Source organism: Sycon ciliatum, chromosome 1 (assembly GCF_964019385.1).
Source record: "Sycon ciliatum chromosome 1, ocSycCili1.1, whole genome shotgun sequence".
In the NCBI taxonomy this organism is placed as follows: domain Eukaryota; kingdom Metazoa; phylum Porifera; class Calcarea; order Leucosolenida; family Sycettidae; genus Sycon; species Sycon ciliatum.
Window position 1 is genome coordinate 19,698,100 of NC_088643.1, and position 25,645 is coordinate 19,723,744.

Genomic DNA, 25,645 nt, shown 5'->3' on the forward strand with positions numbered 1-25,645 from the left:
GAGTATGGCCGGTCCACCGCGCACTGCGCGGGCCAGACAAATCGACCAAACCCGGGGTGGGGGTCAGGGATCTTGACTTCATAGCAGGGAGTAGTAGATCTACGACTCGTCTACTACAGTCAGTACTCGTACTACCAAGAGTTCATGTACTCTTACTACTTGTACTGTAGTAGCCAGGGAGTAGTACTGTACTACTAGGCACTTCAGTCACGTGACATGACCTGTCAAAAAGTGCTAACGCTGAATCGCGTACATGCATGGCACCAAGGAAAGGCGCATGCATAGATCGATCTGTAGCTGCACGGAAGCTGCGCAGGGCCTTCTCGTGTGGCGCAGCATGTAGCTGAGGCCCTCAGCTTTCGTTTGAGCCCACATACGTCATGATGCGGCAATTTTTTGAACTCACGTACAGTTCGAGTAAAATCGGCAAGGATTTTTCGGGCATTTCACTTGGTTGCACGCATTTGCCATGTAGCTCATCGTCTTCAGCGTCGTATTTCCTTTCGGAATCAGTTGTCCTCGTTCGTCCAACACTTTGCGCATTGCTGCGCAAGGAGAAATAATGCGAGGTGTTATTGGAAGCGAACCGCGACAGGCGTCCTCCCGGCAATAGTCCTTGTTCGTCGGAGCCCATGCGCATGGCTGCGCAAGAAGAAATATTGCCAGGTGTTATTGGAGTCGCATCGGAGCAGTCGTCCTCTCCTGCAGGCGACGAGTAGGACAGTATATACTTCGGCGACTGGACCAAGAGAGCTGACATCAAAACGGCCTGCTCGGAACAAATCGTCAGCTGATCAGCAGGTGGCTTCCAGCGACCAAGAAAAGCATTGACGGTGATATTGTACCAAGAATCCAGCACACACTCTATGCACAAAATCTCTCATGTTGGAGTTGCTGAAGTTTCAGTAGTCCCAAAAATTTGCAGACGATGTTCTACATGTAATAGTTTGTCATTTCTTTCCGTCAAATACCCGGTAAATTCTAGTTTGCTCAGTCTTCGGCTCATTGTTCTTCCGTACTCGTCACCACGTCAGTACTGTACATGTAGCAACAATGTGTTCTGGCACTGAATTATTGTAGTTACTTTATCTTACCTCAAAGTCTCATCTTATGCTTTTCCAAAGGCTTTTCTGCACTGTTTTCATGCTGTTGCGCTGGAGTTGCTATGCTGTTGCTATGGAGTTGCCATGGTGACCACACCCGATATCTTCGTCGGAGCTGCCGGACGGATGAAAAATGCGAAGTTTTTCCAAACCATGCTGTTTCTGCATTCATCTGGTTATTTTGACCTGCTTCCAGCGAGCCTGGTATTTTGCCACTATAGACACTGAAGCAAGTTCTGCCAATTTCTGATATGCTGCTGGTGCCGTCGAAATACTGAAAATGCCGTTATTCAATTCTCCGACTTTGGGTGGCTATATCTCTGTGCCAAGTTATTCTTTTTGCTTCAAATTTTCTGTGGAGTCTTCCTAAACCTATCTGAATCGGATACAAAAAAGAAATACGCGTATTTCTCGTTTTGAAAAAATCGCCTGAAGTGCCTAGTACTACTCCCTGGTAGTAGCAAGAGTTCATAACCCCCCGGGGTTGTAGTACTACTCCCTGCTTCATCGTATGGTCGAAGACTGAAGAGAAATGTAATAGTTACATTGATTTTGTCAGATTTGAGTTCCACCTATACCAGGAAGATGCAGTATTCCTCTTTGGATTGGTGAAGCTGAGGTGCTAGGAGTATGAGCTGATTGGAAACCACGATTGATCTAGGGAAGCCTGGAGAGGTCTCAAGGAAACTATGGATCTTCGCCCGAATATAACTTGTAGGTCGTTTTTAAAAAATACAAGTAACTGATTGTCCCCAAATTTGTATTGATTCGAGATTTGCTTTGTGGGTGTTGTGTCAGATTGGGGAAGTGTGGACACGGCTAAGCCTCTGCAAGATCGTCTCCAGACATGGCTGCCACAAGATGCAGTGGAGTTCCAAAGGTATCCGCCTCGTTCGCCACGGCTATAACTCCCAACACTGTGATTATATTACCAAGTGCAAATCAAAATTGTTAATACTAGTTGTGGAGCTGTGATACCACGTGATTGATTGTCATTAGAAATCCGTAGAAGAACTCCGGAGTAATCTGGTAATCCCGAGATGGGAATATGTGTAGTGTTAGTCAGGATTCAAATTTACGTGCAGATTTGAATCAAATACATACGTCGTGACAAATTTGGTCACGGTTTCACATGGACGAGTTACGGGTCGGTCGGTTGGTTGGTTGGTTCTCTTGAACGCACATAGGTGTATACTGTACATAACACATACATGCCAAAGATCCTGACCAGTAATCCCACGGACGTAGACTCAATGCGGTGCATAGCTCATCTGTGCCTGCTAGTGCAGCCGCGAGTGCAGTGCGCTTTGCGCGGCACGAGTGCACCGTGCGAGTGTGTGCCCTGGTGGGCCTACGTATTTGCACCAGACACGTAGAATACGTGACGTGTATTCAGGTCGACTGTGCTGAGAGGCTCGGTGGTAACGCCCTGTCGAAAAGTATTTTTACCCCATGCACACACACACACACTCGCGTGCACACACACACACACACACACACACACACACACACACACAGGTTAGAGTTGGGAAGACGTGGAAGGGTCAGGAGGGTCAACAGCAGCTCTCGGCCTGTTCATCATCAAGTTAGTCCCAAATCCCCACCACTCACTGGCCGACCTCATTCACCACATTAGCAACATGACTCCAGGTTGTAGATACTGGCATCAATAGTTCCTCCATACGGCTGATATTCATCAATCGAGGGGTTCAACTCTCTTGTGGTCGCTTTGCACCGTTTGCCAGCGTAACCTTTTGAACCATGTCACGTGATGTGAAGTTCTGCCGTTGCAGCACTGTATAGAGGTTGTGCAGGCAGTTGCATACTCCTGAGGGGTTATATACGCTTGGTACTACTGGGGACGCGAGAATTAATTTCATTGTTTTTCTTCGGCGTGCTATGATCTTTGGCACCTACAGTAGTACATGTGTCTTTGCCCGTATTATGTTACCATACATGTCTCGGTGTCATCTTGCACACATTCTCCTAGTGTTAGCTTTTATATCATCTCACAGCACGCGATCATTTTCACAGCTATTCTCTGTATAAAGCAGTGCTATTCCCTAGTTTGAGCCATTCGATATTCTTACAACAAAGAGATGGCATACAATGTAGGTGCTAGAAGAGACGATGTCATAGTGCTATTGCCACTGCGCTTGCGATCTCTCTCTCTCTCTCTCTCTCTCTCTCTCTCTCTCTCTCTCTCTCTCTCTCTCTCTCTCTCTCTCTCTCTCTCTCTCTCTCTCTCTCTCTCTCTCTCTCCCCTCTCTCTCTTCCCCCCCCCCCCATTCCAGGTCGTATGGTCGAGGTACACGGCAGGTCAAGATTCGGCCCAATTTCGTCTTTTTCCAACCAACATTGGCGCTATTTGAGCCACAGGGTCGTCTTCCAGTTGGCCTTCATCAGATACCTGTTCTGCACCTATTCTGGATCGGCGAAACGGTAAATGGGCTCTTTAAATTATGTATTTCTAAGAGATTGTTCATCACAAACAGGTTCATTCATTCTTACCTGGCGATGGCAATATTGCCGAAACGTACGTGAAGAATTGGTTCGGTCCTTTGCAGTGCTTTGGGAATGGGTGTGTCCACCCAACTACCTTCTACAGGTCAGTGAAATCAGTCTTTTTGTCAGTTCAACCATGCCATGACAACGGAAATCAGGGACAAAGGCTGTCGTTTCCAGTCAAATGACCCTGGGTAAGGGGATCATATATTCCGGGGTGCCTTGAGCAGTCAACTTAGCCAGGTTTGACTGTGTTTCTCTTCGTTCCTGTAGGATATCAACTCTTTCATCAAGAATGGTAACCGTGATAGCCTTATTCAATGGCTGAAGCTGCTCCACGACAACAACTGTCCAAACTACGTCATCGTAGTTGTCGAGGAGGTGAAAAAAGCCGGCAAGAATGCTACCATCTACGACAAGATCAAGAGCGAGTTTTGTGCCAAGCAGCCAACCAGGTCAGTATGCTGCACCGGCTTACTAGTATGTCTGTGATAGGAGTTTGAACTTTCAGGGTTAGGTGTGTAGGTGTGTGTGGGGGGGGGGGGGGGGGGGGCAGGCAGGGTGGGAGGGAGGGACGTACGCTTGATGTTGGGCATGGCTGATTCCCGATTATGGTGTTTTTGTGTATGTATGTATATGTGTGTGGGTATGTGCATGCATGCATGCACACACTTACATGTACACCTATGTGCTACTATGGTTCAGGTGTTGCTCTGTGCGTGTGGTGCCCGGCGGCATTTCGTCGGCCGAGTCGCCGTCGTTCACCGCGCTAGTGGTGCGCGTGCGCCAGCAGATCGTGCAGGCGCTGTCCAAGCTGATGCTGCGCTCCGAGGACTACGTGCGCGAGCGGCGCGAGCAGTGTCGCACGTCACGCTGGCACTACTCCGATCATTTCCTACTGCAGGTTAGTACTCTGGACTCGAGTAATTTTGTTCTAAAACTCTGTAAGAGCTAAATTTGAGAATTTGACATTTTGAGATCAGTTATCCTTTTTCATTCCCTCACTGACATGGACATTTTGTCGTGGAGCGGTCATTTTCTGTTCAGTGTTGTTCAGTTGAGCGTGGGAAAAGTTAGCTGGGAACTCCAAGAGCCATTGCTATTTTGAAGTTACTAGCACTGAAACTGGGGGTGCACTCTTGTGGGAGTTATGCTGTCTTGGTTTTATTTGAAGTGGTCCCTAAGAATTTAGTATGACTGTATCTGTTGCATATTATGTTTATAGGGGGTTAGAGCACTGTATGGTGTGTACTACTGGGGGTAGTCTACTCACCGTTGACTCACCGTGTTTGTGTGTGCTTGGGTGTGTGTGTGTGTGTGTGTGTGTGTGCTTGTGTGTGTGTGGGGGGGGGGGGGGGGGGGTGTTTGTTTGTTTGCGTAGGAGCAACTTGCCTTTCTGCTTGAGATGTGGGGCTGCTTGAATGAGAGTCTGGTGCAGTATGATGAGCTGGATGCTATCCTGTCACAGTTCATCAACAACACCTCAGCTGGCGGTGAGTTTGGCCCCATCCGCACACACTGTTCAGGCTCCAGTACAAAGTCACAAAGTCACTGACACATGTGCCTAGAGTATAAGATGCCTGATTGACCTCATGCATTCACATCTGCCACCAAACTGGCTTGGAAAGCAATACTTGCTGTCTCCAAAGAAAACAACAGCCAAAAGACTTGTCCTTCCCCCTTTCCTTCTTTTCTTTTACAACGAGGCATTGAGCAACTGTTACAGCAGTAATTAATCAGGGGGCAGCTTTAAACAGCTGTGACAACTTGCGATAGTAGAAATGCGTTCCGAAACAGATAGAATGGTACCGTGGAGCAAAAAGAAGAAAGAAAGTAGCTACGGAAAGGTCTGCTTGACTCGCTGAGTCAAATATATGGATTGTTTTAGATTTCACGTTTGTCTCTTTGCCAACTTGTGCAAGAATGCTGTATGTATGCTGTTTAGTACATGATGTGGTTTCAGCCTGAAGTTGTATGCATGTACAGGTACGCTAGTGTCCTGTCAAATGATGGTCAAACATGCCGAATATCACACGCTCTCTCTAGCTGCAAACAGTTCTGTCACATCTTGCAAGTCCCCATCTCCTCTCACCATCACCACCAGTTCGCGCCTGGTGCAGTCAATGGGTGGCGAGATCTCGCTAGCTGGCTGGTGCATCAGTTCGTGCATGGCGCAGAGTCGATGACATGCAGCAACGATGCACCAACAATGCCAAGCAAGATCTCATCACTCATTGACAAGGTGCCGGGCGTGAACTGATTTTTGATGGTGAGCGGAGGTGGATTTGCAAGATGTGACAGAGCTGTTTGCAGCTAGATAGAGCGTGTGATATTCGGCGTGTTTTGACCGCCATGTTACAACAATTATTATAATAATAAAATATTCACGGGATCCGCGTCCACATCTTTTGAATGTTCAGAAACACACAAACTAGCCTTCGCATCCGCAGGCCATCACAGATTCACTATGCCTGTACTGTTAGTACGCCTTAGTGGCGAATGCAGACCTCACGAGTGAGTCAAGGGAGAGGAGGCGAGTCTCTCAACCTATCGGGCGTGTAGCGGCCCATAACCCCATAAACTGCATCCTTGTTATCCCAACTCCGAGCTGTGAGTACCCAGTTGACCGTGGCTGTCGGCGCAGGTCATCGCGTGTAAACTGTCTTTTGTACGTTCCCAACGCATATGGCCGATTGGTTTGCAGGCCTGCCTGCGAATCATGAGGTCCCGAGTTCAAGACCCGTGCTGGTAGCCATTTTGCAGACTGAAGAGCTGCACGTGGAGTCTTCGATCCATTATTCCATGCACTAGTATGTATGTATGTATGTATGTATAACTCATAATCACAAGGTGATCGTAGAGGCATTAATCAGCGAGAGAATTGTGAATGATGTCTCTGAATCCAACTCTATCGTGTGCTGCATGGGAGAGAGCATGCAAGGGAAGACCCGTCCAACTTTTAATGTTAGAAATCCATGATGTTGCACTATGCACTAGTATATGCTTCTATTTGTTTCTGTATTGTGATGTAGAAATGCAGTCGTGGTTGGAGGACATCTGTATACCGGCTGAGGAGTTTGCCGGAGTACCGCTGGGCAAGACGACGTCGGTCAAATATCGGGAGCTGCTCAAGTCGCGCGGGGCATCGCTGCTCGATATTCGAAACCACCTGTTCATGCGCCAGTCGGCTCTTCTGTGCGAGATGGGTCGTGGTGTGGAGGTGGCCAAGCGAGCGCTGCCGTTCCTTCATGCGACGCTACGCGAGATCGACGCGATGCGGGTAAGTGAGACAAATACACTGAATGATAGTAAAAAAATGTAAATTATCGTGTCCGTTCCCAAAGGGAACTCACGATTGCTGCTAACACCCGGTAAACCCTAGCGGCAGATGCAGCACCTAACTGGATGATAGAGCGACCAGGAATTGTCAATTCTCAAGGGCAGAAACGAATGACACAGTGGGAACACGGAGAGATGCACGGGACGCATGTGAGAAGAAAACATCGCACGGTGTACCATCAGAAGTGCCAGGACTGAACAACGCATCGTACCGTTACAACACACACTCACAGCTACTAACCATTACAAACCTGACCCTATCAACATGCACACACACGCACGCTCACACACACACACACGCACACACACACACGCATGCATGCGCACGCACACGTGCACACACACACACACACACACACACACACATAAAGAGCAACAGTGTGACTTAATTGCAGAACAACTAGGGGTTAAACCGGTTTAATTAGCTCCTAGTCCATGTGTTCTGACCCTGTCATGAACTTGCACTCTTTCTGTTTTTGGCTGCAGATCGATAATGTTCCTGGTGTGACGGAGAGCTGGGTGTACCTGTCATGTTTTCAGGTGTCGAATCTGATCGACAAGCTTCTGGCTCAGTCGACCAATGACCCGGAGCAGGTCTCCCTGCTCACTCTCAACAAAGCGAGGCTCATGCACTATGCACAGCGAAAGGTATGCTGACCGGCTTTGTACTTCCTCTGGAAACAAAACGGTGTGTCTTTTTTTTATTCGCCTTCCATGGAGTTACTGTGCTCAAGAAGTTTGGTTCAGAACTGTCATTGACTCCGGCGGAATGGAGGTATGTTAAGTCAAACACCAGACTGAGCCTGAAGATCACAAAATTGTAATGTCAAAGATCTTGTCTGCCTTAGCACTGTCACCAGGTTCGAGGAGATTATTAATGCCAGTTGCCTTTGCGATGTCTTTAAACCTTTTTCGGGTATGGAACCGTAGAATATGGCGGTCGTGCGCGCTTGTGCATGCGTGCCTGCATGTGTATGTGTGAAGAGCCATCATGGTGTCCTTATTCTGCGTGATTTGTGACTTTCTGTAACACATGGCTGTTCTGTTTGTCTTGTGCAGCTATATCAGCTGGCCTCACTTGCGGGCCTTACTAAAGAGAAGGTCGCCGAGGAGAAACGCGTCGACGTGGCACGACTAATAACTGGCTGCATCGCACAAGCTGGTAAGCATGATGCAGTTGTACCGTTTGTTGACGTCGCTGAGTCGATTCGCGCAGGCAGACGCCGCTTCTGTATACGCAAGTCAAGTTTCAATCTGTTAAGAGGAATTCTTTCGATTTGCGTTTGTGCATTAGAGTACAGATAACTGCTGGTGTACCTGGAATCGAATCAAGACTGTGAACAAACACACTGAAGTAACTTACTCAGTGTGTGTGTGTGTGGGGGGGGGGCTATGCGATATGCTTTGAGTTCGCTCCATGTCCTACAATGTAATGGCTTTCCCGCATCGCAGTGTGTAGCAGATGTTTTTCCCTGGACACGCTACCTAACAGTATGCTTTCCGTTGACCGGTGCTTTCATTGTGTTCGTCTGCCTGGCCTGCCTGTGCTCAGACGATGAGGAATCCACGGCCCCGTCGCGTCTGTGCAAGGCGCTCTGCTCCAGCGAGGAGTTCACGAGTCACTATGTGGTACGTGATAAATTAATGCTTGCCGTTCACCTTTCAGTGCTTGCTCTTTGCATCGATTCTGTAGAGCTTATTGCTGTGTCATGTGATCCACACCTGTGTGTGATGGATTTATGTGGGGATTACTGGGGAATGGCAAGTCACACATGTGTTGGATTTATGTGGAGAGTAAGGAAGGGCAAGTCATGCGTGTGTTGGATTTATGTGGGGATGGCAAGTCACGCGTGTGTTGGATTTATGTGGGGACTGGCACGTCAGGTGTGATGGATTTATGCGGGGAGATGGCAAGTCACAAGTGTGATGGATTTATGTGAGGAGATGGCAAGTCACGTGATGTGATGGATTTATGCAAGGAATAGCAAGTCCCGTATGTGATAAGTGACAGGTCGTGCAACAACTTTCCGTTCGAATCAACCCTATCATGTGACTGGTCATGCCGGATTACCTCTATAATCTTAGTGCCTTGCTGGACTGGCACGTGAGTGTAGCGCTAAGCTATGCAGTGCCAGTTCTGTCGCCATGCTACATGACATGGGTTTATATTTCCTGTGCCAAGTGTGGATGGCTCTTGTTTGCAATGTCAGTGACTTGGTGTGTTTGTTGGTACGAGGCAGTGAATGGAATTGTTTGCGATGTCAGTGACTTGATGGTTTGTTGGGACGAGGCAGTGGAGTGCATTCCAATCTCTGTTGTAAGACTGCTGTGCCAATGGCAGTGCGTTCGTTCTATGCCCTTTCTCTGCGTCTTTGTGTGTGTGTGCGCGCACGCGCGTGTGTGTGTGTGTGTGTGCTTGCATGGGTGCGTGTATGTGTGTGCGTATGTGTGTGCGTATGTGTTCAGGAGCTGTCCAATATGGCACGTGCACTGTTCATCCAGCAAGGTCGACACAGACAGGCTTCTATCGTGTGTGTTGAGCTGGCAAAGTATTTCGTGTGAGTTGTTGGAAATCGTGTTTTTTGTCCACTTAGCATGTGCATGTATTATACAATTGCTAGATATTCTCCTCCACGAGGCTATGGGTCGAATGACTTTACCTGTCACGAATGGATGGGTAGTTTTCTTAGTTCGGGAAGGCAGCAATATAGTGTGTGTGTGTGTTTGTGCATGCATGCTTGATGTTGAAAAGATCTCCGATAGCGATCCACTTATCGTTCTCTTCTGTTTTACTCCTGCTTTTGTTGTATGCATGTGTGTCTGCAGTCAGTTCAAGGAGTATGCGCAGGCAGAGCCACTACTAATGGAAGCGTGTTCGGGAGCCTGCAGCAGTCTGCTTCCCAGCATCATGGCGCAGAACCTGGAGCTGCTGGCGGAGTGCTGGCTAGCGCTGGGCAAGACTCAGAAGTATCCTCTCGTACAGCTTTGCTTGCATCCCATCTCCCACATACAGACATGTGCTGTGTGGTACAGAAGAAACGTGTTTTGGTCTACGCTGCTTTGCCTGTATGCTGTGTGATACTTCTGCATGTACCGTATTTACCGATCATAAATCAACCTTTTTCTCAGTCGACTTAAAACCGGGGTTCAACTACCATTGGACGGGGAAATTGAGGCCCCCAGTATGGGGGTTGACTTATAACTGGTAAAATACGGTACACGATTTCTGTGTTGTAATATGGTACATGATGGCTGGCTGCACTTGCCTGTACTAGTCTGTCATAGTGTGAAATCTGTCTTTGGTGCCCGCTCCGCAGTGCACAGAGAGCCGGTCTTCACATACAGGTGATTGTGCTAAACACATCGGCTCATACTTAGGAGCATGGCTGTGCACTGTGTACTTACGATGACCCACCTCCGATGCCAAGTACATGTAATCAAGTATTGCTTGCTCAGTACACGTTTACTGTGCGGTATGTTAGCTGGGCTGGTTGTAGTGTCCGTGCGTCCGTGTTTTCCTTACATCTGATCGCGCTGTCTCTCAGATATTTGGTGGCCTGCTCTGTCCTAGCCTCTAGCAAGACACCACTGTCGGTGGAGAAGCGTGAGAAGTACCTCTCCCTACTGGAGACAGCCAGCACAACCAGCAACGAGGAGGCATTGGGTCCTGTAGCAAAGGACAGTGCTGACGGAGATGTGCCCAGTGTATCATCAGGTCAGTACATGTACTGTATCATTAATTACTGGTCAACATTATTGCACTCAACCTTGTGTGTCACTTTCTCTGTTAGCACATCGTACTGATGTTTGTAACGAGTTTACATTGTGTGGGTTGTAGAGATACATTCACTCAATACGTTTGAGATCTTCGCTGTTTTCCACTCTTGTGCAGCATGCACTCATTATTCAATTCACTGTTATTGTTGACTGTTGCTGCTACTGCTGCTGCTGCTGCTGTGGCTGCTGGTGGTTTTTGCTGCTGTTGCTGCTGTTGTTGCTGCTGCTGCTGCTGCTGCTGCTGCTGCTGCTGTTGCTGCTGCTGCTGTTGCTGCTGCTGCTGTTGCTGCTGCTGCTACTGTTGCTGTTGCTGCTGCAACGGCCGCTGCTGCTGCTGTTGGCTGTTGTCTATTGACTGTTGTATGTTATACTGCTGTACTGTTGTCTGCAGGAAAAGTAAGCAACAAGCTGATTCTGCCCGGCAAGCCACTGGTTGTGATCGGTGGTATCACCACCACCACACCGGAAGTGCGCCCTCGCCAACCGATAACCGTCTGTATGACCGTCGTGTCGACCGCAACCAGGGTAAGTTTCCAGCTGGAGAGTCTTTCAAACACAGCACCAGCCGTGCGCTTAGGCGATTAGCTCGTGTTTAGTCGGCGTAGTCCGGCCACCACACCAGCAAGTGGCCGTCATACCGGTATCTACTACATAGGCAAAATGGCACCTATGACGTTGCCGATGGTACATAGTCACCACACCACAGATGTGAAGTCTGGTACGTAGTCACAACACCACAGATGCGCGAGCTACGCGCTTGGTACTACTGTACTGACAATCGAGTGAAACAAGAGACAGACGGATGTGCATGCAGTACGCATGGTGCATTCATTTTAGACTCTTTAACGTTTTGGGGGTTGATGCCTCGGTGACGTAAGGCACTCAAGGAATGTAGACAAATACAGCTGTGCTCGGTGAAATCCAAACCCAAAGTGCATATCTGGTGCCCTCAGCTTGCACGGTCCTTGACGCTCTGGAAGTGGTACGGATGCGGCTGGACGTACACATGTACAAGTAAAGTGATGTAATTGGAACTGGTCCAGGGCGCCAGTTTTTTTCTTCACTTTGGGTCGGATTTCAGTGAGCGCAGCTGTAGTTCTGTCATTTTTTTGCTCATTGGCTGCCTTGCAGGATTTAAACTTTTGCATATTGGGGGTTGATGCTTAGGTGACGTATTACAAGGCACTCAGGGAATGTAGACACTGAGCCTTAACCTGCTAGAATGAATGTGGGAATGTAGACAAATACCGGTAGTTCTGTCTTTTGTTTGCTTGTTCACTGCCGTTCAGGATTTGCAATGTCCGAGGGTGACATTTTTACTATTTTAGGCTCTTTTTGCATTTTGGGGGTTAATGCTTCGGTGACGTATTGCACTGAAGGAATGTAGGCACATGCAAAGTTCTGTCTCTTTTTGTGCTTGTTGGCTGCCATGCAGGATTTACAATGTCCGAGTGTGACATTGCAGATGCACTCGCTGCGCAGCGTGCGGCGCTTCACGGCGGCCATGTCCAACCCCAGTGTCTCACCGAGGGCGGTGGCGTCGACGGCCAGACACCCGCGACGGAGCACGATTGTGTTCGACGACATGCACGACGTGTCGATGAGCGGCGCAGAGTCGGCTTCATCTTCTCCGCCAGTGATGCTTGAAGAGATGGTAAGACTTGTAGAGTTAAACAGGACTTACGTAATGTTGCGAAATGATAAAGCCGGGCGTATTCCTGTAGAAGCCGATGTCAGTGCTAGGCTTCTATTCAAATCAGGCGTCCGTTCGAACCAGGTATTTCTATGTACTCGTTTGACAATACAGCCAGGCTTATGTGCCACTAGTGTATCTTGAAAATCAGGCTTGTATTCAAAACCGGCTTCTATACGAGACAGGCTTTGATACGAGACACTACAGTATCTGCTCGCCTTGGCCAGTGGCCCAGAGCACTGTATTTCATTTTGTCTGCATTATCCAGTCTGTACATTTGTGGCATCCTGCACGTGGATTGCATATTTATCCCTCCGAGTTCCGAGAGAAACGTCTCGTTCCCTCTCTGTGTTGTGTCTGTGTACGCACAACAATTATTCACCACTACATGTGCTCCGCACACAGCACTCACAACGGCGGACTCTGACAGTAATGTAAATAAAAGGACTGGTGCTTGGAAATGAATTAGTTAGGTAAGGATATAGAGAAAACAACAACCGAACTCAATCTTGGGAGAGCTAATCAACAACAGAAGAAAAACCGGAACTCTCAACGGAACCGGCGGGGACGTGGAGCAGCCCGGCTGACGTGTGCGAGCACGGACGCGGCGCAGTCAATGGGGCTTTGGCCAGCAAGCGTGGAGACGCTAACCTGTGCAGCAAGCGCAGCATGCAAATAAGGCAGAAGCAGTATGAGCCGTAGCTGATAGGGCATGACGTCAAGATAACTCGTGAAAATGCCTACGCGAAAATGTGTTCGAAAAAGTAACAGTTAGCTACGATGCAGGAAACGATTTCTGCAACCTGGCAGACGATGAAACAATTTGAAACTAGACAAATTGACAGTCTGTGAGTCAGAGAAAAGGAAACATTGCATTAGCAAGAGAAGAAAGGAACAGAGCAGGCGCGGAGAATGCAGAGCATGGATAGAAGAACGGTAAGCAAAGTCTCAAACGAAGAACACGACATACAAATTCAAGTTTATAATTCGAAGCAATAAATAGTTGTGCATTATGGTGTCATGTACTTGTGGAGAATGAGGTGAACTATTCTACTTCACCTCTCCCCCTGATACCATATCCGGTTACACAATGGCCATACTGTTACTCGATAATGTGCTGATGCCTGGAGCTGGCCACAAGGTCGTAGCGCATACCGTCCAGCTGGAGCCATATTGATGGTGACACCAATACCATTGTCATCTTCATCGTCACTACAAATGCTAGCCTCTGTGGGAGCTACATAGGCAGAATCATTAGGAAGATCCTTCTTCAGCAAGGCAATGTTGACAACCTTTTCCGGCACTCGACGGTTGTCCGGACTTGGCTTTTCAATAACCACAGTCATTGGACTCACGATTGCCTTAACTATCCAGCCACGCTCAAATGGTGCAAGGCGCTTCTGATGTCGATCTGGGTGCTGTAACATCACTCGATCACCAACAGCATATGGACAATGCGATTCATCCTCAACGAAGTCGTTCGCCGAGAGCTCGGCATCAATCAGGTCACGAATCCGGGCAGACCGCTTTGCATGCTTCGTGGCCCAGTCACTGAGGCTGCACGCTTCGACTGTTTCCAGCCCACCATGGCTTCCATTGGCGACAGGGGTGTGGGTACCCCCAGTACACTCTAATGGCAGATAATGGCACCAACGAAACGGGAAAGAAAAGATTAAGATGTGGATTAAGATTTGTTTGAGTCTGGTTTCGAGTCTCAGCCCAAGGCAGTACACACATAGAAACGTTGCTGATAGACATTTGACACCCTTGGCCAACAACGGTAACGCTATTTTCTACGGTACTCGAACCTGGATCACCCAAATAGCGTTGAATCTGCAGCGTAAAAAACGTTATGGGGGTTGATTTATCGTTGTGACAAACGGTACGTTTTTTGGCCAAATATTGCGTAGTGCGTACCCATTTCACCTTTTATCGCGTATATGGAGCCATAAGTGGTTGTACCGCGCGAAATAAAAGCTATACTCATGGCAACAGCGTACTAAAATTAGCGTGTATCTTGCTAAAGGTCGAACCCAAATCTCGGTATTTTTCCCCTTACAGTAATACCGTTACAACATAACGTTGTTTGCTAAGGGTGTCTATTGGCTTGGTGAAGCAGACGCGAGAGAAGGATCAGCCTTGTTGAGGTGCACTTGAACCTCACTTACACTTAGACCTGACTTCCCAAAACCCTGGTTTTCCTAAACCTCAATTGTCTGAACTAAACCTCCGTTCAGGAGAATTGTTACACATCACCAGGTATCCCTTATTGCCCGGACTTGTCGGTATGTGTATCACCAAAAGTACATAAATCCCGAAATAAATTTTTGAAAACGGTCTGGAGTCTCTCAGCCTGTGTCACTCTAAAGGGACTAGAATGTCATGGCATGCAGAGTTGCTACATTGTAGTGCGTGCTATGCTATGGAGCATTTTCACATCGTTGTCATTTGACTAGATTTTGTGTAGAAAGTGATCAGGGCGTGTCATGATGCATGATGTGGACAGTCCAACCAACATAGCCGACACCATGTGACCCATAGATGCAGGGGTTGACTGAAGAGTGGAGTTGGAAGCAACTTTGCTGTCCCGTATTGTCATTTTATAGAGGTAAAGCCACTCTATAGATGTTGTTCATGTATTCTCTGGTACACATACTAGTATTTGCCCGACTCGAATTCCCTCTGGTGTGCGTTCTCTTGTGTGCCCTCAGAAGGATGATCCGATGTCTCCTGATACCGTTCGTAGCGAACACTTCACCAGGGGTCCCGAGGAGTTTGAGTTTCTCTTTTCCAGTCAGCCGTCCGACTCCTTCAAGCGCATGCCTAGCTGTAGCAGTCGAGATCTCATCCTGTCGGCAAGTGATGTTGTGCTGCGCCCTGGCGCTAATCTCGTCGAGTTGACGTCGCAGGTATGGCTGTGTGTGCACGTGTGTGTGTGTGTGTGTGTGTGTGTGTTTCTTCTTGGAGATCTGTATCCAGACTTGTGTTTTGCGTCATTTGAATTCCAACCCTGTAACAGTTACTCGCAGCACTCAGTTGCATGGTTTTTATACACACTATAGCTGTGCTATATCCAGCCATGAACATAGTGTCTAATGTTTATGTTGATTTTAACTCAGAATCCATTTGCTCTCTGCTTGCAGGTTCATATCAAGCTTTGCTTTTGCTATCACTACTTGGGTCTTGTGTTGTATTTTAAGATGCTTGTGTGTGTGTGTGTGTGTGTGTGTGTGTGTGTGTGTGTGTGTGTGTGTGTGCGTGTGTGTGCGCGTGTGTGTGTGTGTGTGCGCGCACGCGTATGTGCATGTGTCCCGTGGCATTTGCTGTATCAACCGTCACCAGAGCACCATCGTCGGGCATTTAACGGCGGCGTCCGCTCAGCTCGACCTCGGTCAGGTGCGGCTAGCGTACATCCTCTCGCAGTCTCGTAGTGCCATGTTCCCATCGGCACAGACCATTGGGTCACTCTCGTCCACGGCTGATAGCAGTGTACTGGCTTTGGATGTGGTACCCGCCGAGCCCAGTTACTCTATAGACCTACAGCTAGCATCAGGTAGGTCAGTCCCCTGCACTACATGCACCATTCACTGTGCACTGTACTACATACATTGTAGTGTGTGTGCATGCTGTGTTGCATCCGCTAGGCACGCACATGCACACACGGACAGAAATGCATGTGCACATGCATGTACGCGCATGCTTAAGCATGGTATATACAGAAGCCTTGCTTGGTAGTTTAACATGTTTTCCAACCGGGTTATGGTTGCAGTCAGGAGCACTACGCGTCCTCGCCTTGTAACATGCTGTCAAGATCGAAAAACATGCTTAAGCATGCGTGCACACACACACACACACACGCACACACACACACACACACGCTGTGTAAGATCATCATTCCCGGTGTGTGCTATGTAGCCTGACACCCGCGGAGACTAAAATGATGAAGGCAGTGGCCGGTACTATACAGTGATATTCTGTCCCTATGGCTGAAATGACATGATGCCTCACATTCACTTCTCTTTTCAACTACTTTTACACAACTACGTCGCAAGTTATTATTATTATTATTATTATTATTATTAATTCTTGTTTTACTAGGGAATTCCCAACAGGCGACGACGCCTTTTTACAGGGAACCCTAGGAAGTGTGTCATGGGTGCAGTCGCTGAGGTAATGGCTTGCTACGAGTCGTAAATGGCTCTGTGAATTTCACTGCTGATGCCAGTAAACTCCTTAGTGTATAGCTGGCCAATGTTGAGGGGCATACAGTCAACTAAATTACTTCGGTAATAAGGACTACGGATATAACGACAATTCGCGAATAACGACACAATTTTCATGCCCAGAGCAAAGTCCCATCCAACTGTGACACATATAATGAGACTTCGGGTATGACGACACTTCGCGAATAAGGACACTTTTCTGATGCCCCGCCGAGTGTCGTTATAAGCGAAGTTGACTGTACTCATGATTGACCCTCTCTTCAGGAACCCCAAACATCGGCCGCAGCACATGTTGTACTACACTACATGTATTTTAATCGTGCGGTTTTGTTGTACCATATTCTGCTATGTTCTTGTCTTGTGACAACAGGTGAGAATCGTTTACTTTTCGCGGGTACCAAAGAGTCGCTGTTACTGAATGTGAGCACGGCTGATGACGTCATTGAACACTTTGTCTCGCTGATCCTGACACCAGTGGATGGAATGACCATCTGTCTCGATGAGACGGTGGAAGCCAGGCTCGTTTGTCGGCAAACAGGTGTGTTTCTCTCTCTCTCTCTCTCTCTCTCTCTCTCTCTCTTCCCTCCCCCTCGTCTTCATTCGTTTGCTACCACAATGTGTCGCACACACACGCACACATACTGGTGACTGGTGTACCTATTGTCACGTCTAACCTTATGGAGTGACTATTTTGTTCCAGACGGTCAGAACATCTGTGTTTTTCATTGAAGATACACGTGTGTTTACTTCTATCAACCTTACTGAAGGCTATTAATTTGACGTTGAGCCTTGCACTCATAGCTGTTGTATTACCTAGTTTCGTTCCCTCTTTCACTTTGCCAGTTTACTCTCTTTTACTGTCTCGCTGCTGTGGGCATGCGCTGCTCTCTCTCTGCAGGTAAAGAGGAGGATGTCACGCTAAAGTGGTGCGAGTCAAAAGGCAGAGCCGTGGTGTTCACAATGCCGTCGCTGTCGCCACACTCCTGTCTCACCATCCCTATCAGTCTGGACCTGGACAGGTCGGTGATGAGAGATGCGGAGAGTGCGGCGCCCGCAGGGAATGCTCCGCGCAAGGCTAAGATGTTACCGACAGTAACTCGCGAGGTATGTACCCACCCATACTAATACCGTGCAGGGGTGCTAGGCGTAATTCAACCCAAAGTTCACACATGTATCTGATGCCCTGGAACTGGTGCGAACACTGCTTGGCGTAAACACGTACAAATTCAGTGATTTAAGTGTCATGTCATGTTGTGAATTTTCCATACCAACAGTGGATCCCTGGCCGGGAGGGCCCAGTCCAGTCACCACCAGCAGATTTGTCATCCTGCTGTCAAGCAAACCACCCAACCGTGTATGGATCCTAAACACCCACCCACGTGCACACACATACTCAAGTACACATGCTCCTAACACACATGCTCTCTCTCTCTCTCCCCTCTCTCTCTCCTCTCTTGGTTCTTAGGTGTTGGCAATATTGGACGATTCAGCTGTGGAGTTTACAGAGCGCATTTGCTGTTCGATCTGTACAGCGCTGGAGTTTTCCCATACAGCACACTCAACACCGCAAGGGTAAGCTGCTGTCTGTGTTCAGCTCTCTTCTTTGAAGAAATGCAACCTGTTTTCTCACTTTGACCATCTCAAATAGCCTACATGTATATGAGCCTACTATGAGGACAGGTGTGCAGGCGCGTGCTCGGCGATGGGCACGGGGGGCACGTGCACCCCCCAAAAATTTTCAATCTGGGTAATTGCAATTGTAATGTATGCAAATATGCTCTAAAATTCAAGAAAGGTTGCAAACAAAATGCAGAAAATTGCCGGGGGGGCTCCCCTCGGCTCCCGTGCACCCCCCCCCCCTAGTTGGGGGGCCGAGCACGCCCCTGGGTGTGTGCGTGTGTGCGTGAGTGTGTGCGTGTGATTTAGCCGCCCACACTAATAGTAAGTATTACCTTCACTGGGGGCAGGGGTAACTGCAGTTGGATCCCGGGACGGATACCCTAATGCCGTCAATCCTTTTTTCTGCACCTTGTCCTCGCTCACTTACTGAATTGTGGTGAGCCAATAAGTGGGATCATGTCCAAGTCCATGCAGACTTTGGGTTTTTAGGGTGTGTCGGCCATTAGGCGGTTCAATAGCTTCATCTTTCCATCTCTCTCCCCTCTGAGGGCCCTCTCCCGGGGAGATCCACGTAACTAGTTTTGGTAGTGAGCAAGTGCAAGTACACAAGTGTCACTGTGTTTGTATGTGTGCGTATGTGGGGTTGTGTGTGTATGTGGCGTTGTTTGGTCATGCTGCAGGGTGCTACTCTCACTCTCCACGACAAGTAACAGTAGTTGCCCGCTGGCTGTGGAGATGCGAGTGTGCTGGTGTGAGGGTGAAGAGCAACTGCAAACATTCCAGTCTGAACAGTCAGTCATCAAGACCGTAAGTAACTCAACATTGCACTAGAGGCTGTTTGCCAATTCCGGGGCCTCAGACATTAATACTTTCAGCCAACAATCAGTCCAGTTTCTTATTGATGGTCTGTTTTGAACAAACGAACATCTGCTTTACTATGGACATACTACTGGAGGCTCTCCTCCTGTCTTGTTGAAAAGAATGACACGGCCGTAGAGATTGCTGGTTGGGGTACCTCACACCCACAGTCTACACCAGGATTGACATGCTTTCCACCAGCCAGTTAAGTGAAAACCTTCATGACAAGGAGTCATTGGCCCTCAATGGCGATGTCACATGGGTGGCAAATATTTAGGTTGCTCATTCACTACTCCGATGTAATGGGCGACTGGCTAGTTGTTGGGCGTATCATTTGTACATGGCATAGTGAAAACACTGCATGCTTCAGGTTAAATTTCCTTTCCAGCTACCTTCGCTGCAGTGTGCGCTCGGTAGATGAGTCAGCGTTTAGCTTATCGGAACGCGGACATTCCTACCTACTGTACTTTCATGCGAGCCAAAGTGTTGATTTGTCAGGATCCCGAATTTGCAAGCTGACTTTTGCGAAGAAAAGGGGATTTGTCAACTGACGACCACTCGATTCAGTTGCTATTCACAACCGCCGCATGCGCTGGATGAAAAATTAATGTTATTGTGATATCGAAAAAACTATGATGTTTCGGGCCAGTCGCCCACCGATTGTGAATAGCAACTGAATGGAGCGGTTGTCAGTTGACAAACCCCCTTTTCTCCATAATGCAGTTGCGCGTTGTCCACCACTTTCTTAGTGTAGACTTTTGCAAAAGGGGAATACTAGTATGGGCTGAATTCCTGTGAACTCTTTTGTTGTTGTTTCTTTCCTCTCTAGACTCTGTTGTACCAGGGTGTATTTGCGTCACTGTGGACACTACCCCAATGTAAGTGTTAGTTTGAATAGTTTCCCTCGCTGTGAACTGTGTGAAGTGCTCAACACTCAGCACTTGTTATTACCGTGTAAACACTGCAATGGGCAGTTTCCCGTACTGCTAGTTTGGCGGGCCCTGTGCTTGACAGTGACTTGGCTGTGGTGTTTGCCTGATTTCTTGACTGTTCAGTAGCTTCCAGTGTGTGTGCATTGTTCATGTAACTGCTATGCGCTAATCCTTATTCTTATTTCAATATGATTCGTTGTTTAGATGGTAAACCCAATGCAAAGGACATCTCTGGTAAAGTCAAGGTATTGGCCACGTACACGACGGTTGTCGATCAGGTAATGCCTCAAACTTTTGTGTAGTGTGCTTATACAGTCCATTCAGAAAAAGATGAACTTCTAGGTTTTGGCCATAAATGGGTCAAACATTTAGTTTTTTTTAGAATTTTATTCTGCAATCCCCTATGGAATCCTCTTCCAATTATGTTTCTGAAGTCTATTTCTCCAAAAAGCAAGCCCTAACAAGAATAGGATTTCGGCCACATTTTGCCCCAAGAGCACTGAATTGGGGAAAAACCATCAAAATCCAGGCCGTTTGACCCTGCCTGCAACAGTGCATTGTGTGGTTCGAACCCCAGTTCAGGCACCCTTTTTGGACCCTTTTTCAAATTTCAAATTTCGCAGCACTGCACTGTGTACGATAAAATCTTGAAAAATCGCCGAATACGGGAGCTCGCCAGAGCCAGGGCCCATCTTTTTTGTGAATGGACTAGTCTTTTCAAAGAATTCTCAACCTTCAAACACAGCCACATGCACATCTACACACTACCCTGGCTCTCAACAAACATACAAAGTACTCTCTTTGCTGCCAAACCAAGGTGAAATAAGTACTTGGTACTGTACTTATCGTATGCATGCTGTTGTAGTTAAGGAAAACGTAACTTTCCGAACTTCGAGGCTCTGTGACCACAGGATAGTGCTTATACGCTCTTTGGTATGCTAGTACCAGTGTACAGTCGACTCCACTTATAACGAACTCGCATATCGAATTTCGTGAACCCTTGTCCATGTCCCTGTTTGAACCCATACAAAATATTAATTGACCCTTTATAGCGAACAGTTTTCGTTTATAACGAACCAAATCTTGTAGGGCTGCATGTAAACCAAGTGCAGTCATGCTGTCATGGGCCACTTGCCAGTCATGACTTGCTACTTGCATAGTGTGAGTGCATTTCCGTTAAAACAAACTTCGGCTATGAAGAACTAATTCTCCTGCACAAAATTGTGTTCGTTAAACCAAGGAGTTGGCTGTATGTTCAACCAGTATACTTGTATGCATGTTGCAAACGTACATGCACGGTGGCCGTGCATTGAATAACTTCTCCTCTTGTTGCTTGTCCTGTACGTTGCTGCTGTTGTTTGCGCGGCAGGGAAACGGAGCGGAGTCTAGCCGGAATGGTCCAGCTAACACTGCCAGCACCACCACAAACCAGATGACGTTCTTCCTATAGTCCTAATCCTGTACTCACAGTTAAACAAGCATGTACCTGAGGAGTAAGGTGCAGGGCGTCACTATCCAACATGGCCTCTTGCTGAAGCCGCTTCCGATGGCTTTTTGTCCGCCATGTGTCTGCAGAATACCCTGTTTCCAGAGACTTCACGAAAAATTACTATTTATTCACCCGCCGTGCATGCCCCAGTCACCAGCATGGCTGGAACGACAATACTTGAGCTCATAAGAATACATCCCAGCATAACCAGTCATACCTCACATTGCTCACCACGCTTGTTTTTACCACTTTTTAACCCATTGCCGCCTGCTGCTGCTGCTGCTTGCTACGCATCTTTACAAATTGCTGTTAGCATCGTTACACATTTCTTCTCTTACAGTTCGTAGTATTTTTTTTACTTCACTCTATTTTCTTTCACGTGTTCATAAAATAGCAAGTTTAGAGAGTTTTCACCACTCTCTCTGGCCAGCTGGGCGCTCCAGTAAGAATAGAACGTAGACCGTTAGGGAATCTGGCCAATATTTAGCCATGTTTTAACAACCTGTTCAGATCTTATCTTCTGTTCAATTTTGCTAATTTTGTGAACGCTGGGCACGCAGACAAAGCTGCCTCTCCTCTTATAACACAGAAAACCATTTCAACAATGTCTTGTGCGAGTGGAGTGACTATTGTAATAAAATATCATGATATAGAAAACTACACGAGTAAAACAGATTCTAAGGGGGGGGGGGGGTTCTCTTGCTGTAAAGAATATTATCGGCTAAATATCTGCAAATATGGCAGCGATGCACGCAGGATGCTGCACGGAGATGCCTGCGGAATATTTCACTAAGCAGGTTTGGAACGAAAGAACGCGATCGCCTCTTATATCTATGCACTGGCCGGCAGCACATGAGATGGTGCTCCAATAAAGACCCAAGTTTGGCAAAAGCAGGTCAGAAAATTCTGAAAAAAAATCTACTTGAGACGTTCAAAAAGCAGAATGCCCAGCGCACACTACCACTGGAAAAAAAAGGCGCTTGTAATGGCCAGTGGTAGCTCTCAACAGATGCATACGTGGCGATGCACATTGCCTCACACCACAGCGCACAGTGGTGTGTGTGATTCAGGTGTGAACTGCTCACAGTCACGATGCCAGTCAGGTCGTCGTCCTGTTTTACGGCAGGTCGAGAATGACCTTAACAAAGTTGGACGGGAACTTTCCGATCTTGTTGTTCAGCTCACCCATGTACCAGTCCTTGCCTTCGCGATCCAGTAGATAGATTATATCACCAGTCTGCAAAGTAAAAAAAAAGAAACACGAGCAAAGAGCACAAGACACAGCTGCAGTGTTTTCCACGGTTCAAGCCACAGTCTCACCAAGTAAACCACACGTTTGGACATGTTTCCCTGGCTTCAGGCATTGTGCGTATGGATACATGCTGAAATGAAAATGTGAACAGGCTTTATTTATATACATGTAGCATGCTCGACACTCGACAAGTCATGCAATTTGTCCCAAGGACGGAGGTACCGAAAGCATACTGAGAGTACCGTTAGACTGTATCACAATGCATACCAAGACGTTGCGGGCACGACCAATACAAGTACATGTACAGTGACAGCTTACGTTAAACGTCAGCTCGTCATCCTGCTCTGCTCCAAAGTCGAACAGTGCTTCAACACGTGGACTCAGATCGGACTCGGCTGAGATATTGCTAGAGAGTTTCACTGCAGCACACGAGAAAGAACAGTCCGGAGGAAGTATTGTTAAGAAGTGCAAAGGAGACAGAAGAGAATGAGCACCAGCCAAGCACGTTGCCCATGCTTTTCATGCCCTCAAGTGTTCTTCCCAGTACACACAGTACAGCCCTTGAAGCAGTAGTGCACACTTGACAAGCACACTTGACAAGTGGCAGGAACATTGCCTTTCAACACACTACAGTACTTCAACATGAGAGCAACAGTCCAAACACAACACGAGTACGCGACTGGTAAATTATGGGTCTGGGCGCCCTGCACTCATGAACTCAAGCCCACAATGTCCCATACATGTACCAGCACATCTGTTTTGCTCGATTCGTTAGAGTACCGCCGCGATCTATAAGTTTCGGATGCACAAACTTTCCTTCCATACAAAAGTTCACTTCAAACCACAGAGAAAGAGATTTTGCACAGTGCGAAGACTGTAGCTGTATGATGTAGTGAAGGCAACGTGCCTTGCATATGGCCCATAGACCGGAGATCACAGTTGCATACTGTTGTTTACGGACACTTGATGAGAGGCCGTGTGTTCAATTCCCAGTTGCAGCAAAGATTATTTATTTCCATGCCCGGGATACCCACCTGGGATTGGGTAGTGGCACCTGATTTCATTTGGAGACATTCGGAAGACAACGGCAACAAGGGAGAGGAGATGAGCGCCACCCTCACTATGTCAAGCTCGTTGAAACAAGAAGGCCTCTAGCAGCTCCTGCCTCTACGGCCAGACTTGCCCCTAGGCCTTTCGAGTACACTGAGCTGAAAATATGATTTTCTCAAAATGTGGCGCTTAGCGGGTGTTGCATCTCAGCTCTTCAGATCTACAAAGTACAAATCTCACAGCACGTTAGAGCAGCGCAACATGGCCTTACCGGCTGCTTCGTTTTCGGGCAGATCAATCTTGATTTCCACATAGCCCACCGGGAAGATACCGGTCTTGTTCACGTGTACACCTTCCATCCATTCCTTGTCGATGCGACGCAGCAGGAAGATCTCGTCCCCGGCCGAGAACGTCAGCTCGTCGGACGCCTCGGCCTTGTAGTCGAACGTGGCCACGGCATACGGATCTGTTCGGCCTCCCTGCGCGTGGACAGACAACAAATGCACAATATACGCAGGAGGGGGACACATGTTAGAAGTAAGCAGAAGGCAACGAGCGGGTTCTGTGCCAGGGGCGCCCCCCCCCCCCCCCAAATGCATTTGGGGTTTGAGCCTCCCCGTGACTTTTTCGGGACATGTGATGCAAGCCTGCCCAATATCATGGAGCATTCTGATGTGCATATCATCAAGACTACGACTTGTACATAAACCAGAGTGTGCAGATCCACATCTGTGCTGCATAAAACCGATCCCACGGCGAATACTCTTGTATAGGTCATCATGAATCATAGAAACCTGTCCTATCCTAGGTTGTTTGTTTGTTTGTTTTTATTTTACTTCACCAGGTACACTGGCGTTTCTGCCTTCTCATCTAACCATATGGCTAGGCTCTCAATGAAAGATGAAAAAACATCTCTTATTGGTCACGGCCCATTACGAGAATAAACGATTTCAGAACAACGAAAACGACAATGACAGCAACAGCAACAACACAGGACAATTACCTCCTTTGCCTCCGCTTCTTTTTCAGCCTTTTTGGGTTCTTCGGTAGCAGCAGCAGCAGCGGGCTTCGCGTCACCAGCAGACATATCAGCCGAAGGCTCTTCTGCAAGGCAATGGCAAGGGACAAAGAATAGCCAATTGCATTTTTAACACACCGAAAATGCACGTGAAATCATATCACCTCTCATCTTTTCAGAACTACCCCTCGCATCTCTCAGCAGGGATTGCCTCAGGCGAAGTGATTCAGTACGTCCATGCTGCTTGATGATAGATACATCCATGCCTGGGCATTCATTTTATTCTATTACTTATTAGCTTCTTGCTCTCCTTGCACTACCTGGTCAACTGCTTGCACCGGTGAGTTTTGCTGCACTGCCATGACTGGGGTGAACGCAGCAGACATCCGGCACGTTGTACAATGATATGCAATTAGCCAATACACAATACGTGTACTTAGGGCTTGTATGAATGCAGAAGGCATCATACAGATAGCACATGATATGATGTAATTAGCAATATACATACATTATACTTACACACACAACAGAGGCGAAAGGCTGTGCTAGCTGTAACTTAAAGTTTCCCGCATCGGAGCGATCATCAGACAGCAGCATTCACCGTGAATGCTGCTGTCTGATGATCGCTCCGATGCGGGAAACTTTTTAAGTTACAGCTAGCACAGCCTTTCGCCTCTGTTGTGTGTGTATACTGCTCTGTACATTCGTACACTGAGCACTCTACCTCGAGCTTCCTAGACCGGCCTTGTTTGTTCATACATGTACTTACCGTATTATCTCTAATAT

At 47.7% G+C, this 25,645-nt stretch overlaps 2 protein-coding genes across 2 annotated transcripts in view; one reads left to right on the top strand and one right to left on the bottom strand.

Annotated features, from left to right (window-relative positions):
• Positions 1-1,574: 1,574 nt before the first annotated feature.
• LOC135816997 (trafficking protein particle complex subunit 10-like) lies at positions 1,575-22,117 on the top strand. Its single transcript, XM_065330104.1, has 24 exons — positions 1,575-1,817; positions 1,902-1,983; positions 3,398-3,545; positions 3,882-4,063; positions 4,314-4,512; positions 4,990-5,101; positions 6,641-6,888; positions 7,434-7,595; positions 8,007-8,109; positions 8,500-8,576; positions 9,414-9,505; positions 9,774-9,914; positions 10,493-10,662; positions 11,116-11,249; positions 12,160-12,378; positions 15,129-15,326; positions 15,760-15,970; positions 17,011-17,178; positions 17,539-17,744; positions 18,106-18,212; positions 18,941-19,067; positions 19,948-19,996; positions 20,255-20,328; positions 21,420-22,117. The coding sequence occupies exons 1-24, from the start codon at positions 1,793-1,795 to the stop codon at positions 21,498-21,500; spliced, it is 3,315 nt and encodes a 1,104-aa protein (XP_065186176.1). The 5' UTR covers positions 1,575-1,792; the 3' UTR covers positions 21,501-22,117.
• A 29-nt stretch (positions 22,118-22,146) lies between these two features.
• LOC135817008 (SH3 domain-containing protein 19-like) overlaps positions 22,147-25,645 on the bottom strand; it is a 9,635-nt gene continuing 6,136 nt past the window's right edge. Inside the window, exons 9-12 of the mRNA XM_065330111.1 lie at positions 24,845-24,945; positions 24,113-24,320; positions 23,110-23,210; positions 22,147-22,776 (exon numbers count right to left, since the gene is read on the bottom strand). Coding sequence (XP_065186183.1) covers positions 22,657-22,776; positions 23,110-23,210; positions 24,113-24,320; positions 24,845-24,945 — 530 coding nt within the window. The 3' untranslated portion in view covers positions 22,147-22,656. The remainder of the gene's footprint in view (positions 22,777-23,109; positions 23,211-24,112; positions 24,321-24,844; positions 24,946-25,645) is intronic.